Source organism: Oncorhynchus clarkii, chromosome 24 (assembly GCF_045791955.1).
Source record: "Oncorhynchus clarkii lewisi isolate Uvic-CL-2024 chromosome 24, UVic_Ocla_1.0, whole genome shotgun sequence".
NCBI lineage: Eukaryota > Metazoa > Chordata > Actinopteri > Salmoniformes > Salmonidae > Oncorhynchus > Oncorhynchus clarkii.
In genome coordinates this window covers 38,275,558-38,290,100 of record NC_092170.1, presented here as the reverse complement: position 1 = coordinate 38,290,100, position 14,543 = coordinate 38,275,558, and the positions used below count along the sequence as shown (strand labels likewise).

Here is a 14,543-nt window from a genome sequence, read left to right as displayed (position 1 = left end):
TCTCAAATGTACAGTGAACTTCTCCATGTTTCCCTCTTTGTTTTTCTTCTCTCTCTCTCTTCAGCTTTGTTTTCCTCCTCTCGCTCTCTTCAGCTTTGTTTTTCTTCTCTCTCTCTCTTCAGCTTTGTTTTCCTCCTCTCGCTCTCTTCAGCTTTGTTTTTCTTCTCTCTCTCTCTTCAGCTTTGTTTTCCTCCTCTCGCTCTCTTCAGCTTTGTTTTTCTTCTCTCTCTCTCTTCAGCTTTGTTTTCCTCCTCTCGCTCTCTTCAGCTTTGTTTTTCTTCTCTCGCTCTCTTCAGCTTTGTTTTTCTCCTCTCTCTCTCTTCAGCTTTGTTTTTCTTCTCTCGCTCTCTTCAGCTTTGCTTTTCTCCTCTCTCTCTTCAGCTTTGTTTTTCTCCTCTCGCTCTCTTCAGCTTTGTTTTTCTCCTCTCTCTGTCTTCATCTTTGTTTTTCTCCTCTTTCTCTCTTCAGCTTTGTTTTTCCCCTCAAACCACCATGTCTGCTCACCAGCATCAAAGTCAGATGTTTTAAGCTCTTTGGCTTGACAAAGAGAGCACTCTGGGTGCATGCACTCCTTCTTCAGGTTCTCACAGCGCAAATACTCAATAATGTTCTGACAGCACAACAACTCAAAAAGGTTGTGACAGCACAAAGACTCAATAAGGTTCTGACAGCGCAAAGACTCAATAAGGTTCTGACAGCACAAAGACTCAATAAGGTTCTGACAGCACAAAGACTCAATAAGGTTCTGACAGCACAAAGACTCAATAAGGTTCTCACAACACAAAGACTCAATAAGGTTCTGACAGCGCAAAGACTCAATAAGGTTCTGACAGCACAAAGACTCAATAAGGTTCTGACAGCACAAAGACTCAATAAGGTTCTGACAGCACAAAGACTCAATAAGGTTCTGACAACACAAAGACTCAATAAGGTTCTGACAGCGCAAAGTCTCAAAAACTTTCTCAATATACATGTGATGCTGTAGTTTGTCCACCATGTACTGGAGGTTGGCGTGGGTTTTGCAGAGACATGTGTCCCAATCCTGGACTGTTGGCTTGAGAACCCAACAAGGAGGTCTTTTGCAGAATTCACAGTAGGAAATTTGAATTTCTGAATATTCCCTCTTAAACTTCTGATAAAAGGTTCTGAATTGTGCCGTTCAAGAAGCGCTTCTGCTTTCTCTTCTTGGTCCTCGTTAGCGTGTCCTTTTCCCCCTGTTGTTGTTCTGCTGTTGTCGACACGTTCATAGACTCTAGTGATTTTCTCTTCTGTGTCTGTGCTAATTCTGTTACACTGATTCTTCCTGGAGTATTGAAGACTTGATGGCCTGTTTTCATTTGCACTCATTGTTTTTGCTGAAAATCCAAATGATTTGTTTGCGGTTTTGACCAGGCCATACTTTCTCAGGATGTTTCCTCGGGGCAATTTTTGAAGCCACTTGTTTGTCCTTGGCGCTGCACATTTTTTTTTATACTTTTGTTTTAACTCTGCAACGATGGCATTTTGAAACAATAAAATCCTTCTCAAGTTCTTCGGAGTTCCCTTCATTTGCTGTTTTGTCTTTGGGGAATCTTGTCTCTTCATTTGCTGTTTTGTCTTTGGGGAATCTTGTCTCTTCATTTGCTGTTTTGTCTTTGGGGAATCTTGTCTCTTCATTTGCTGTTTTGTCTTTGGGGAATCTTGTCTCTTCATTTGCTGTTTTGTCTTTGGGGAATCTTGTCTCTTCATTTGCTGTTTTGTCTTTGGGGAATCTTGTCTCTTCATTTGCTGTTTTGTCTTTGGGGAATCTTGTCTCTTCATTTGCTGTTTTGTCTTTGGGGAATCTTGTCTCTTCATTTGCTGTTTTGTCTTTGGGGAATCTTGTCTCTTCATTTGCTGTTTTGTCTTTGGGGAATCTTGTCTCTTCATTTGCTGTTTTGTCTTTGGGGAATCTTGTCTCTTCATTTGCTGTTTTGTCTTTGGGGAATCTTGTCTCTTCATTTGCTGTTTTGTCTTTGGGGAATCTTGTCTCTTCATTTGCTGTTTTGTCTTTGGGGAATCTTGTCTCTTAATTTTGTCCATCAGTCGATCATACCTTTTTTTTGTTGTCTATTTCTCAGCTTTCCGTAAAGCATTATCAAGTTTGACATTTGTCATACTAAGATCTCGGTAGGCTTTTGAGCGACCTCTTCCGACCTTTTTCCTTCCAGCAAGTATTCGACTTCTCACTCCTGTTGCAGACGATGAGGAATGGGTATCGGGGTGTGAATCAGGGGCAGGTATGTTAGCCTCATGTTCTGGCTGCAAATCATCTGGTGACTGAGGGGGTGTGTTGCCTGATAGGTAGGTCTCCATTGCAACTGTTCTCTTTAAAGTCTGTCTTCTATTCCGTTGGTTACATTTCCATTCACATCTCTAGTTTCTTTGTTCTCGCTGAGTAAACTCAGAGATAGATTTCACTTCTCCCTTCTGTTTTTTCTTCCAGTGTCTCTCCCTGTCTTTTTGCAGATGTTCCTGGTATCATATACGATACTTTTTTATTTGGTTTCTATATGTCTGTGACCTCTGTGCAGTTTTATGTGGCATCTTGTAAAAAATAAAGACAAATATGACTTAGTTTTCAACTTGTGCACACCTTGGAGCATTTTATAGTTTCAATTCATTTAAAACATGATTAAATACGCCTAAAGTAAATTTAAAAAATGTTTTGAAGTAAAGTAAAAACGAATAATATAATGGATTTGTGTCATTTCCACCACACTTAAGTCTGTGATGGAAATGACTGTGATGGAAATGACATTTCTACAGTTTCTGGAGAAAATTGACAGACAGCTTAGCATACTTTGATTAGTATTACAGCTAGCATATTGTTTACACTAAATACATAAAATATATGTATTTTTTTAAATTCTAAAGTTCTACCATAAAATAAAGAAATTATAGCCTGTTTGGAAATGACTGACAATTAAAATATTCTCTACACAAAGCAATATTTACCTTGATTTTTCTTAAACTTCTGGACATCACATCTGGAACAACTGTCCACTGCTGCCACGTGCTTCAGTGTCACAATATGTTTCCATGGTAACTAAATTAACATTCTCTTGAAAAAAAAAACTTTATTAATGAGGAATTTGTCTTCAGTGGTGGAAATGACACCCTTCCCAAAGGACAGGTATATTTTGCGTTAAAAAATATATATATAAAAGGGAATACTCACAATAAATATTGATATAGATTTGATTGACACTTTCTGTAGTACATAACATTATATAATGTGTAATTATTCATGTTTTCTAATAGAAAAGAAATAGTAGAAGCTTAAAAGTCTGGGTCAGGGACAAGGACAAGGGAAAAATAGTGAAATGGGGGTATAAAATGCATCTGAAAAGTAGCTAAAATACTTGATAGAGAGGTGTTTAAAGACGTATGGGGTGATTCCAGTGTGAACTTAACATACAAATATTTGTATTAGCTTTATTTTTGATAAAATCCCCAAAATTGACCTGAGGACATGGACGTGCACGTAGATGCAGAATCACCCGATTATTGTGTATTTTACTCCTCTTGTGTAACTGTTTTATTCTAAACTCTGCATTGTTGAAGGGCTCGTAAAGGAGCATTTCACGTTAGTCTACACCAGTTGTATTCGATGCATGTGACAAAATAATACAATTCTATTTGACTAGATGTATCACACCGCGGCATAACACCCAGCAGATGGTGCTACGTCCTTATCCTTGTGCTTCTCAGTTCTGCGCTTTCTCCAGAAAATGCGGAAGTGAAACAATTTCATTTGATGCCATTTCGGAGGACAGGAGTGGGCGAGAATAATTGATCGTTTCCAATATAATAAAATAATGGGAAATTAAATAGCTTAGCGGAATATATCGCTCAATCAAAACATAACGGCAGCCGAGTTGAGATGGAGAGCCGTCGCACAGTAACACGAAGGTCGAGAAATCAACGCATCCGGTGAGAGTTTATGAGCTGCATTTGATTTGTTGACAACGTTGGTTGGTCTGTGCCTGTTATGGCTGGTCCAACCATTTGATGAGAAGCGATAGCCACATCAATGAATAGCTTCTGGTCTATAGACGATCAAATTGCAGCATTGTAGACCTATGCGACCCCAACAAAAGGTTATTACCAATATGCAAATGTTTTCTTAAATGGAGAAAGCATCAACATTGTATCAGAGTTGTCTGGTGCGTGCATGTCGTTGCTGAAACCAAAAGCACAGTAACAATTAATTGTATTTCTTTCCCCACCCGACACCACTCTTTCAAATCTCCCCAGCCAATTCGTAATTATGTCAATGACCATGTGTATATTGCCTTGCAGACTCATCAAATGACATCGCCACACGCTCGTTTGCCAACCTGTAGCCTAGGTGTGGTGGGCTCGAGGGCGGTCAGTGTTTGGTGTCAACAAACGAACACTTCCACATCATCGCGCTCGGATTCTTCCACGGAGGCAGAGGGACTGACGGTGGGACGGACATAGTCGCCCCCATGCCCCGCTTCCCGGGGAGGACTGCGGACGTGGCCGTGAACCTAACTTCCCCCGTGCTGGGTCGGCCACTGTGCTCTAACGGGACGCCCTGGATCCTCTACCTGTTTGAGGAATGCGTGGAGAATGTGTGGGAATACTGGAGCGTAGTCATCGGGCTGATGTCAATGTTCTGTTTCTTGCTGTCTACTCTGCCGTAAGTCTCAATGTTCTGTTTCTTGCTGTCTACTCTGCCGTAAGTCTCAATGTTCTGTTTCTTGCTGTCTACTCTGCCGTAAGTCTCAATGTTCTGTTTCTTGCTGTCTACTCTGCCGTAAGTCTCAATGTTCTGTTTCTTGCTGTCTACTCTGCCGTAAGTCTCAATGTTCTGTTTCTTGCTGTCTACTCTGCCGTAAGTCTCAATGTTCTGTTTCTTGCTGTCTACTCTGCCGTAAGTCTCAATGTTCTGTTTCTTGCTGTCTACTCTGCCATAAGTTTCAATGTTCTGTTTCTTGCTGTCTACTCTGCCATAAGTTTCAATGTTCTGTTTCTTGCTGTCTACTCTGCCGTAAGTTTCAATGTTCTGTTTCTTGCTGTCTACTCTGCCGTAAGTTTCAATGTTCTGTTTCTTGCTGTCTACTCTACCACTGCGTTAGGAATGCGTTCTCTTTAAGGGGAACGTAGTTTTGTATTTATAATACAAACAAATAGCTGATCTCAGCTGTTGATCACAATATCTGTGGTCTCAATTGCCATTTGGTGTTGTGATGATACACATGACAGATTTTACCATTTTAAATGTAACCTTTGTTTAACTAGGCACGTCAGTTAAGATCAAATTCTTATTTACAATGACGGCCAAACCCGGACGACACTGGGCCAATTGTGCGCTGCCCTATGGGACTCCCAATCATGGGTGGTGATAGCCTGGAATCGAACCAGGGTCTGTAGTGACACCTCAAGCTCTGAGATGCAGTGCCTTTGACCACTGCGCCACTTGGGAGACCATAAAAAAATCAAATAGCCCATGAGTGATTTATTACCGTAGCAAGTAGAAAGTCTGTGGCTCTGCAAAGACAGTTTATCAGGTTCTGAGAGACATCTAATCTAAGTATCTGTTTACATCACACCGGTCTCTTCTTTTCTTCCCCCATTCTCTCCTCCTCCTTTGTGTCTGTTCTCTCTCTTTCTCCCCCCAGGCAAGTCTATGAGGCTTATCGCAATGGTAAAGTGGAGGAGGCCATGTCGTTTGGCTTTCTGCTCTTCCTCTTCAGTGGGGACCTCAGCAGTCTAATAGGCTGCGTCCTGACCAGCCAGCTGCCCATCCAGGTATCTATCAACAGGCACAACTTCAACTTGCTCTTGTATGAATATGGGCAGAGGCATTGCCATAGCACTCTCTGCCCAGACATGCCATGATGCACTGTATCACAGCTGCATTGAAGCATATTTTTAAAACATTCAGCATTTTGTTTCATCTGGTTTGTGGAGTTAGTTAGGTACATTGTATCCCAATGGCATGTTTTCCTTAACCTTTCCCTGACCCTGACCTATGCCTTTCCCTGACCCTGACCTATGCCTTTCCCTGACCCTGACCTATGCCTTTCCCTGACCCTGACCTATGCCTTTCCCTGACCCTGACCTTTCCCTGACCCTGACCTTTCCCTGACCTTTCCCTGACCCTGACCTTTCCCTGAACCTATACTTTCCCTGACCTTTCCCTGACCCTGACCTTTCCCTGACCCTGACATTTCCCTGACCCTTACCTTTCCCTGACCTATGCCTTTCCCTGACCTATGCCTTTCCCTGACCCATGCCTTTCCCTGACCCTGACCCATGCCTTTCCCTGACCCTGACCCATGCCTTTCCCTGACCCTGACCCATGCCTTTCCCTGACCCTGACCTATGCCTTTCCCTGACCCTGACCTTTCCCTGACCCTGACCTTTCCCTGACCCTTACCTTTCCATGACCCTGACCTTTCCCTGACCCTGACATATGCCTTTCCCTGACATTTCCCTGACCCTGATCCTTACCTTACCCTGACCTATGCCTTTCCCTGACCCTGACCTATGCCTTTCCCTGACCCTTACCTATGCCTTTCCCTGACCCTTACCTATGCCTTTCCCTGACCCTTACCTTTCCCTGACCCTTACCTATGCCTACCTGCAGAGGGTGCCACTGTCGTCAAAATCATATCTTCTCTCTCTCTTCTCTCTTCTCCCCCTCTCTCTCTCTCTCAGATTGTGACAGTAGTGTTCTACATCTTCACTGATCTCCTGCTCATCTCCCAGTTCCTCTACTACAAGATAAAGAACAAGTCATCTAAAAGTAATCAGTGTTGTTCCTTGTATTGTAGTTGTGTGCTATAGTGTACTCCAGTCTGTGTACTCACTAATATGCTAGATGTATTCCCTATAGACAATGCTAACAGCTCTGCCCAGTTATCCATGCCTAATGTGTTTGACATGACTGTGTTCAAGTGAAATTGCTAGTTTCCACTAAAAGTTGATGACTGACAAATTCTCACCTTGTAAAGCTCCTTTGTTAGTCCAGTTTGCAGCCGAGGGCTGGAACACAAAATTAAGACATATTGGATTACTGAACAGTACATCTACACAAGTGTGTGTGTGTTGTGGGTGTGTCTCTGTCAATAAAGACAGAGTGACTGATTTGAGGGACAGAAAGAGAGAGGGAGATCTTGCCACACCTGTTCAAGCCCTTCCCTACTTTTGCCGTAGCTCAGGTATCTCACAGGTGTGTCTGAAACAGGTCACCTCTACAAAACCAGGAGGGGCAGCAACACTGTGTCTGTCTCTTCCCCCAGAGCGCCCCACGTTGAAGTGGTTGTGTTTCCTGTGGTGTGGGGCTTCCACTGTGGCCCTCCTGATCCTCCTCAAGTTCATCACTGACAACAACCCCTCTGCCAACACTCAGAGTGTGAGACTCTCTTTGTCTCTTTGTCTCTTTGTCTCTCTCTGTCTCTCTGTCTCTGTCTCTCTCTCTGTCTCTCTCTCTGTGTGTCTCTCTCTCATTTCAATTCAAGGTCTTTATTGGCATGGGAAACATGTGTTAACATTGCCAAAGCAAGTGAGGTAGATAATATACAAAAGTGAAATAAACAATAAAAATTAACAGTAAACATTACACATAAAGAAGTTTCAAAACAATAAAGACATTACAAATGTCATATTATATATATACAGTGTTTTAACAATGTACAAATGGTGAAGGACACAAGATAAAATAAATAAGCATAAATATGGGTTGTATTTACAATGGTGTGTGTTCTTCACTGGTTGCCCTTTTCTTGTGGCAACAGGTCACAAATCTTGCTGCTGTGATGGCACACTGTTGAATTTCACCCAGTAGATATGGGAGTTTATCAAAATTGGATTTGTTTTCGAATTCTCTGTGGATCTCTCTTTCTCTCTCTCTCTGTGTGTGTCTCTCTCTGTGTGTGTGTGTGTGTGTGTGTGTGTGTGTTTCTCTCTCTCTCTGTGTGTCTCTCTCTCTGTGTCTCTCTCTCTCTCTCTCTCTCTGTGTCTCTCTCAAATTCAAATTCAAGCTGCTTTATTGGCATGAAAAACATTGTCAATATTGCCAAAGCAACAATGTATACAATATATATTGTAACAAAATTGTAAATGATAGCAAATAATAATATAAAATGGTAGTAAATAATAATACAAAATTAAATACAAAAATAATAACAATAAAATGGTAACAGTCAATAGTAGAAATGCAATAAATATAAAATCAAATTATGGAAAATGAAACTATAACTAACTTATAACTAAATAACGGTCATCTTCTTCTTTATATCAGTACTACAACTACAATCATCATTACTACGACTACTACTACCATCACTAAACTGTTATCACTGTTATCACTACCATTACCACCCATATTTGGAATGATAAACATTAATAATTATAGTAATAACAATAATAGCAATAATAAGTAAGTTACTGTTTACTATGCAGATGTTATTATTCAGTGTCCCTCAGGCTATGGCAGGAAAATACATATTTGGCTGCAAGAGGAGCCATTGCTCCTTCGCCCATGAGTATTCTTAGTTTTTCCTCTGGGTTCAATTTGTAAAAATGTGGAATATATGTAGTCATTTCTGTGAATAATGAATCTCTTTGTGAAGAATAATTCTCATAATAAAGGAGAAAGTGCATCTCTGTCTCTACCTCCCCTGTCGTGCAGTGACCACATACACTCTCCTCTTTGGGTAGCCATGTCTTTTTATGTCTGCCGGTTTCTATTGCCAATCGGTGGTCACTCAGCCTGTACTTGGTAAGGATCTGTCTCTGCTTCGTATCTCTGACAGAGTAGAGATAATCAGCCAATTCATATTCTCTGTTTAGGGTCAGATAGCAACTTTGGGATTTTGTTTCGTTTTTCCAGTATTGGAAATATGATTCCTTTGATTGGTTCATGATTTTGCTTATTGGAATTCTGTCTTTTGAAGCAGTGCTGGTGTCAGCTTGGTTGGTGAGGTCCAACACCAGCTGACTGAGAGGGCTCGTTTCTGGGCTCAGCTCTTGGGTTTGAAGTGCTTTAAATTGCAGACTTGAATTTGGACTTGAATTTATATGTAGCCAAAATTTTAATGATCTTTTCTGTATTTTCATTATTACTGGAAAGCGGCCCAATTCTGCCCTACATGCATTAGTTGGTGTATTTCTCTGGACTTGTAGGATTTTCCGACAGAATTCTGCATGTAGGGCTTCAATTGGATGTTTGTCCCACATTTTAAAGTCCAGTTTATTGAGTGGCCCCCAAACCTCAATTCCATAAAGAGCTATTGGTAGGATTACACTGTCAAATATTTTAGTCCAAATTTTAATTGGGATGTTGATTTTGAATAATTTCATTTTTATTGCATACATTGCTCTGCAGGCTTTTTCTTTGAGTGCATTCACTGCCATATTAGTTACCTGATGCAGATATGGTCAGACCAAGGTAGGTCTCTCTCTCTCTGACTCTCTGCTTCTCTCTCTGACTCTCTGTGTGTCTCTCTCATTGTCTCCGTCTCTGACTCTCTCTCTCTTTCTGCCTCTCTCTTCAGAGTGCCTCTAACAGCGTGGAGATCTCTGGTTATGCCTGTGGATACCTGGCCTCCATATTCTACCTCTCCTCTCGTTTTCCACAGCTCTACAAAAATGTGAGTGACAGTCTATGGGTGATTTTATGGAGGGGAGGTGGGGTAAGATTTAACAGGATGGCAGGGTTAGGGGACATGAGGAGTGAGAGGGTGAGAGGAGGGGAAGAAAGACTCAAAGTAGATGGGGCCAAAATAGAAGAGACGAATGAGGAACACATGCTGTTTAATTTGTAAAATGAGAACCGGGCCTGAGAGACAATAGTGTTTTGTGCTGAGTGATGTCACAGCATCTGAACTGGTGTCTCCTGCTGAGTGATGTCACAGCATCTGAACTGGGGTCTCCTGCTGAGTGATGTCACAGCATCTGGACTGGTGTCTCCTGCTGAGTGATGTCACAGCATCTGGACTGGTGTCTCCTGCTGAGTGATGTCACAGCATCTGAACTGGGGTCTCCTGCTGAGTGATGTCACAGCATCTGGACTGGTGTCTCCTGCTGAGTGATGTCACAGCATCTGAACTGGTGTCTCCTGCTGAGTGATGTCACAGCATCTGGACTGGGGTCTCCTGCTGAGTGATGTCACAGCGTCTGAACTGGGGTCTCCTGCTGAGTGATGTCACAGCGTCTGAACTGGGGTCTCCTGCTGAGAACTCACTGTCACTCCCAATGTGATAACAGTTCCTAGGGATGTTCTAAGGGGGAGAACACAGTACACAAACACACGTTTTGATCTAGTGAGTGTCTGTGTGAGCATGCATGACTTACCAACTAAAAATCATGCATACTAACACATTGTCAAACATTGTGAAAATATGTTAGGAATGAATATTATTTTGGAACTTCTTAAAATAAAAAGTGGGTACAATTTAAGAAGTAACAGAATGGGGTTGAATAATTAACTATGTAACATGTTTTGAGCCTAAAATCTTCAGTTTTCTCTGTTGGTTTTGAGGTCTAGACGGTAACATCTCCCTGTCTGTCTCCAGTTTAAGCGGCAGTCTACAGAGGGCACGTCGTACATGCTGTTTGCCCTGGCCATGATGGGCAACGGGACCTACGGGCTCAGTGTCATTGTGGTTCTACCAGCTCTGGCCGGCTCCAAACAGACCTTCATCCTCAAACATCTGGCCTGGCTCATCGGCAGCCTGGGAGTCCTCCTCCTAGACTTCTTTGTATCCTTTCTTTTTCTCAGAGATCATCAATTCACTAAAAAAAAGATACAAATAATGAAGGGAAGGTGTTATTTTTGTCTCTGTTGTTTAAGTGTTGGGATTTTGTTGACTTGTTGTGGTGTGTTTGTGAATGAGCCTTAACTCTCCCAGGTCACCGCCCAGTTCATCATCTATAGGAAGAACCACTCCGCTAAAACCAGCAAGAAGACGAACGTTCCTGAAGTAGAACCTCTGCTCTGTGAAGAGGAGGAACTGTCCACGTTCTAGAGTGAGAACATTATGGAAGTTCTAGAGTGAGAACATTATGGAAGTTCTAGAGTGAGAACATTATGGAAGTTCTAGAGTGAGAACATTATGGAAGTTCTAGAGTGAGAACATTATGGAAGTTCTAGAGTGAGAACAATAAGAGAATTCTAGAAATCCTCCTCAATCAATCAAATGTATTTATGAAGCCCTTTTTACATCAGCTGATATCACAAAGTGCTGTACAGAAACCCATCCTAAAACCCCAAACAGCAAGCAATGCAGGTGTAGAAGAACGGTTGCTTGGAAAAACTCCCTGTTGACTGGAGACCTGCACTAATCCGACAGATGTGATGGTACACCAATGTTCCCTCCTCTGAAATACAGGTGAATTACAGGCGTTTTATATTTGAGGAATGTAATCTCAGTAGATCTATTCTCTCACTCTCTTTGTAAGGGGTGGGGGGGGGTCATGTGATCTGTTCACTATGCCGTTTCCTCGTACGCTACAGGTCTATTGGCTGTGTCCGTGTCTCACATTGCTCTGGTCTAGTTTGTCAACGGTTAGAGCTCTTGTGTTTTCCAGGATAAGATATGCAATACACTTTGAACTGTTCACGCAGCGTTGTCGTCTAGGTAGACCGTACCGTAGGGGACCACACCAGTGGCTGTTCCTGTGTGGACCTTTAAAAATGCCATACGCTGGCACTATTGGTGTGTCGCAAAGTAGTGGGCTGCACCCACAGTAATGTATTTAGTTCTAGTTTACCCCTGGTTTTGTTCTATGAGCAGATTCTGTCGTAGTTGAATCCCTATATATAAGTTGTAGTTGGTAAATTGCTTGGAGTGTTTACACAGTGTTTAGATGGTGAAAATGCAGTGGGTTAAGTCTGATATCCTGTGCCTTGCATCTACATTATATTAATATGAATGTGTTGCTGCAGTGGAGTGCTGAAGGCTGTTTGATGTGTTCAAGGCTGCTGCTTTTTAAAACCAACTGAAATCTAACTGAACAGCCTGTTTTCCTTATCTCCTCTCCTTATCTCCTCTCCTTATCTCCTCTGGCCCAGTTGATTTTACTTTCAGTGTCCACAAAGGAAGGGAGGTATTGAGTCACAGCCGTGAACATTGAGTTCACCCCTTATTTTGGAGTTGTGTCCAGGGGTGTGTTCATTAGGATCCAAATGGAACAAAACGGGTTAAAGGGCCTACCTGAATTTGTCCAATAGAAACTCTCGTTTTCGTTGCAAAATATTTTTGTTTAAGAGTAAAGCGTTTCGAAACGGAAACCAACCGTTTACTCAAAAACGGAAAATGTTGTGTGACTAATGAATACACCCCGGTCTTCTATGTGTGTAGTCACATGTTCAGAAAGCGGTGGATCAAGGTTTTGTGGGAAATTTGACCGTTTTTATAAATTGATGTGTCATAACTTGGTAACATGGAGTCATGATGAGGGAATAGAACTACGGGAGACCAACGGTTCGTTACGTTTTTGTACTGGTCACATCACTGTTAGTGTGTCATGGATGTGATTGGTCGATTGACAGCACAGATTTTCTCTACCTCCGTCTTTCAGTGAGGTGGGGTTTGTTTATCTGGCCCGGGTTACTCCCCCGGTGGGAGGAGTTTGAGCTGGGTGAAAAGTGATTGTATTCATTTTGGAATCGGGCTGCCTCCTGGGTGTGCCCCACTCTGGTCACCGGTGAAGGTGGCTCAAAACAAAAATGACGTAATTAAGCACGTGGAAAGATGGGTAGGATTCTGTTTTCACATGCTAAAGTGATTGCTTTTGATTATTTATTTATTTGAACTTTCTGCTTTCTCAATAAAAACTAGTTTGACTATTCAAACACTTTATTTGATGGAAAATGTGTGTATGTTTTGTGACGCTGCACCATGATGCCGTGTTGACATGACCGAGTGGCTCAGATTACTGTTTGATTTGAGAACGGCGCTCCTGCATCCCCGCTATTTCACCCGATGACGTGATGGGCCATTGCCCGGGTTCAACCTGGGCCAGTGTAATAGAATTCCCTTAGCGTCATAGGCGTCTTCTCTGGTGAAAATGTAAATATGAATCTAGTTAAGTGTTGGACATAAGTATTTATTGGTAGAAATAGTCTCGAGTTACAGCTGGGCTTTAATAAGCACAGTTGTGATTGGTGGACTTTCCATGTGAAAAATAAGGAGTATTTCTACTTGTATGTGATGTATTGGAAAAGCTCAAAATGTGGTCTTTGGGGAAAAATAGCTGTTTTCAAAATGGCTGCCCAGCAAATGATTGTGGCCATGGTCATGAAACGTCAGGAAAGCCATGAACGAAGAGAAATCATGATGCCACTTATTTTCTCCGATAAACCTGTAGGTAGTTGCAGAATTTGTTGATTTATTTTAAAGGTAAATTATCGGTTGTTTCAGACAACCTTTTTTTTTTCTTCTCTCCTTTCTCTTGAAAAAAATTAAGTTTCATTCTGGTTTGCTCAAAGCCTGGCCTCTCTTCAATGTGTTTTCTATAGACGTTTTTTTTCAAAATAATAGAATGGAATAATGATTTATTTACAGCCTCAAGAACAAGAAAAATGTATGAAATTATTTTTACTTGAATAATGACACACTGTATTGCTCTTTTAAGATACACATGCATTTATATTTATACTTAAGATAACATGGTATTGGATTTTCCTTATGCTTTGGCCTATACGTTACTATCCGTTACTATCCGTTACTATACGTTACTTGCCATATTTATGTCATTGACGATAATGTCCCAGTATCTCAGCTTTTGTAGTTCATTCCAATATGATGCTTATGTAACAAACATCTCAATAAAGACCGAATTATACCCAATGTGTGTGTCGTTTTTTGTTGTTGTTTTTGAGGCAAGATAACAAACATGATGTAGTATTGTGTGCAGTATTTGGCAGGCACACAGCTTCAGCAAATATGTATTACAGATACAGTAATTTAAATGTCTATAAGCTATAAATATGATTTACAAACTGCTTATAAATCCGTTAAAGTCGTCCTTTTCCTTCTATAGTAGCCTTTGATAAATTGGGGGTTAGGTTCAATGGAATGCACAGTCTCTGCAACATATCCTGTGCATTTTGTCTTTTAAATATTCTACGTCATACAGTATGCGTTAAATAAAAAATATAAATATATATATAGAAATGTAACCTTTCATTTAACTAGGCAAGTCAGTTAAGAACAAATTCTTATTGATTACGGCTAAACCCGGACAACGCTGGGCCAATTGTGCGCCGCCCAAGGGGACTCCCAATCACCGCCGGATATGATGTGTGTGTCCCAATGCTACGAGGTGTTTGGTGGGTGGAGATGGGCGTCGTTGAGTCGAGATGAGGGCATCACGCCTTTTAGACGCGAGGGAACGAGCTCAGAGATTATAAAATGTACTGTACTACATTTTCTCATATATAGTAGTACAGTGTAACGATAGGCTAAAACTGCCTATCCAATAGAAATCCCCGATCGCGCTTGTATGCAATGCCATTGGGACAGTGCCTTCCGGTCGATCGG

The 14,543-nt window shown here is 41.6% G+C and overlaps 1 protein-coding gene across 1 annotated transcript; it reads left to right on the top strand.

The window, feature by feature from the left end:
• Window positions 1-3,786: 3,786 nt before the first annotated feature.
• LOC139382992 (lysosomal amino acid transporter 1 homolog) lies at window positions 3,787-11,169 on the top strand. The gene is made up of 8 exons (XM_071127279.1): window positions 3,787-3,954; window positions 4,324-4,687; window positions 5,670-5,799; window positions 6,712-6,799; window positions 7,296-7,408; window positions 9,552-9,647; window positions 10,572-10,757; window positions 10,908-11,169. Exons 2-8 carry the CDS (start codon window positions 4,494-4,496, stop codon window positions 11,022-11,024), a joined length of 924 nt encoding a protein of 307 aa, XP_070983380.1. The 5' UTR covers window positions 3,787-3,954; window positions 4,324-4,493; the 3' UTR covers window positions 11,025-11,169.
• Window positions 11,170-14,543: the final 3,374 nt, after the last annotated feature.

Excerpts from the sequence above, each read along its gene's own strand:
- LOC139382992 (XM_071127279.1), top strand. The coding sequence starts at position 4,494 with ATGCCCCGCTTCCCGGGGAGGACTGCGGACGTGGCCGTGAACCTAACT. Across the intron at positions 5,800-6,711 it reads CCAGCCAGCTGCCCATCCAG|ATTGTGACAGTAGTGTTCTA; the intron begins GTATCTATCAAC and ends TCTCTCTCTCAG. Across the intron at positions 6,800-7,295 it reads AAAGAACAAGTCATCTAAAA|AGCGCCCCACGTTGAAGTGG; the intron begins GTAATCAGTGTT and ends CTCTTCCCCCAG.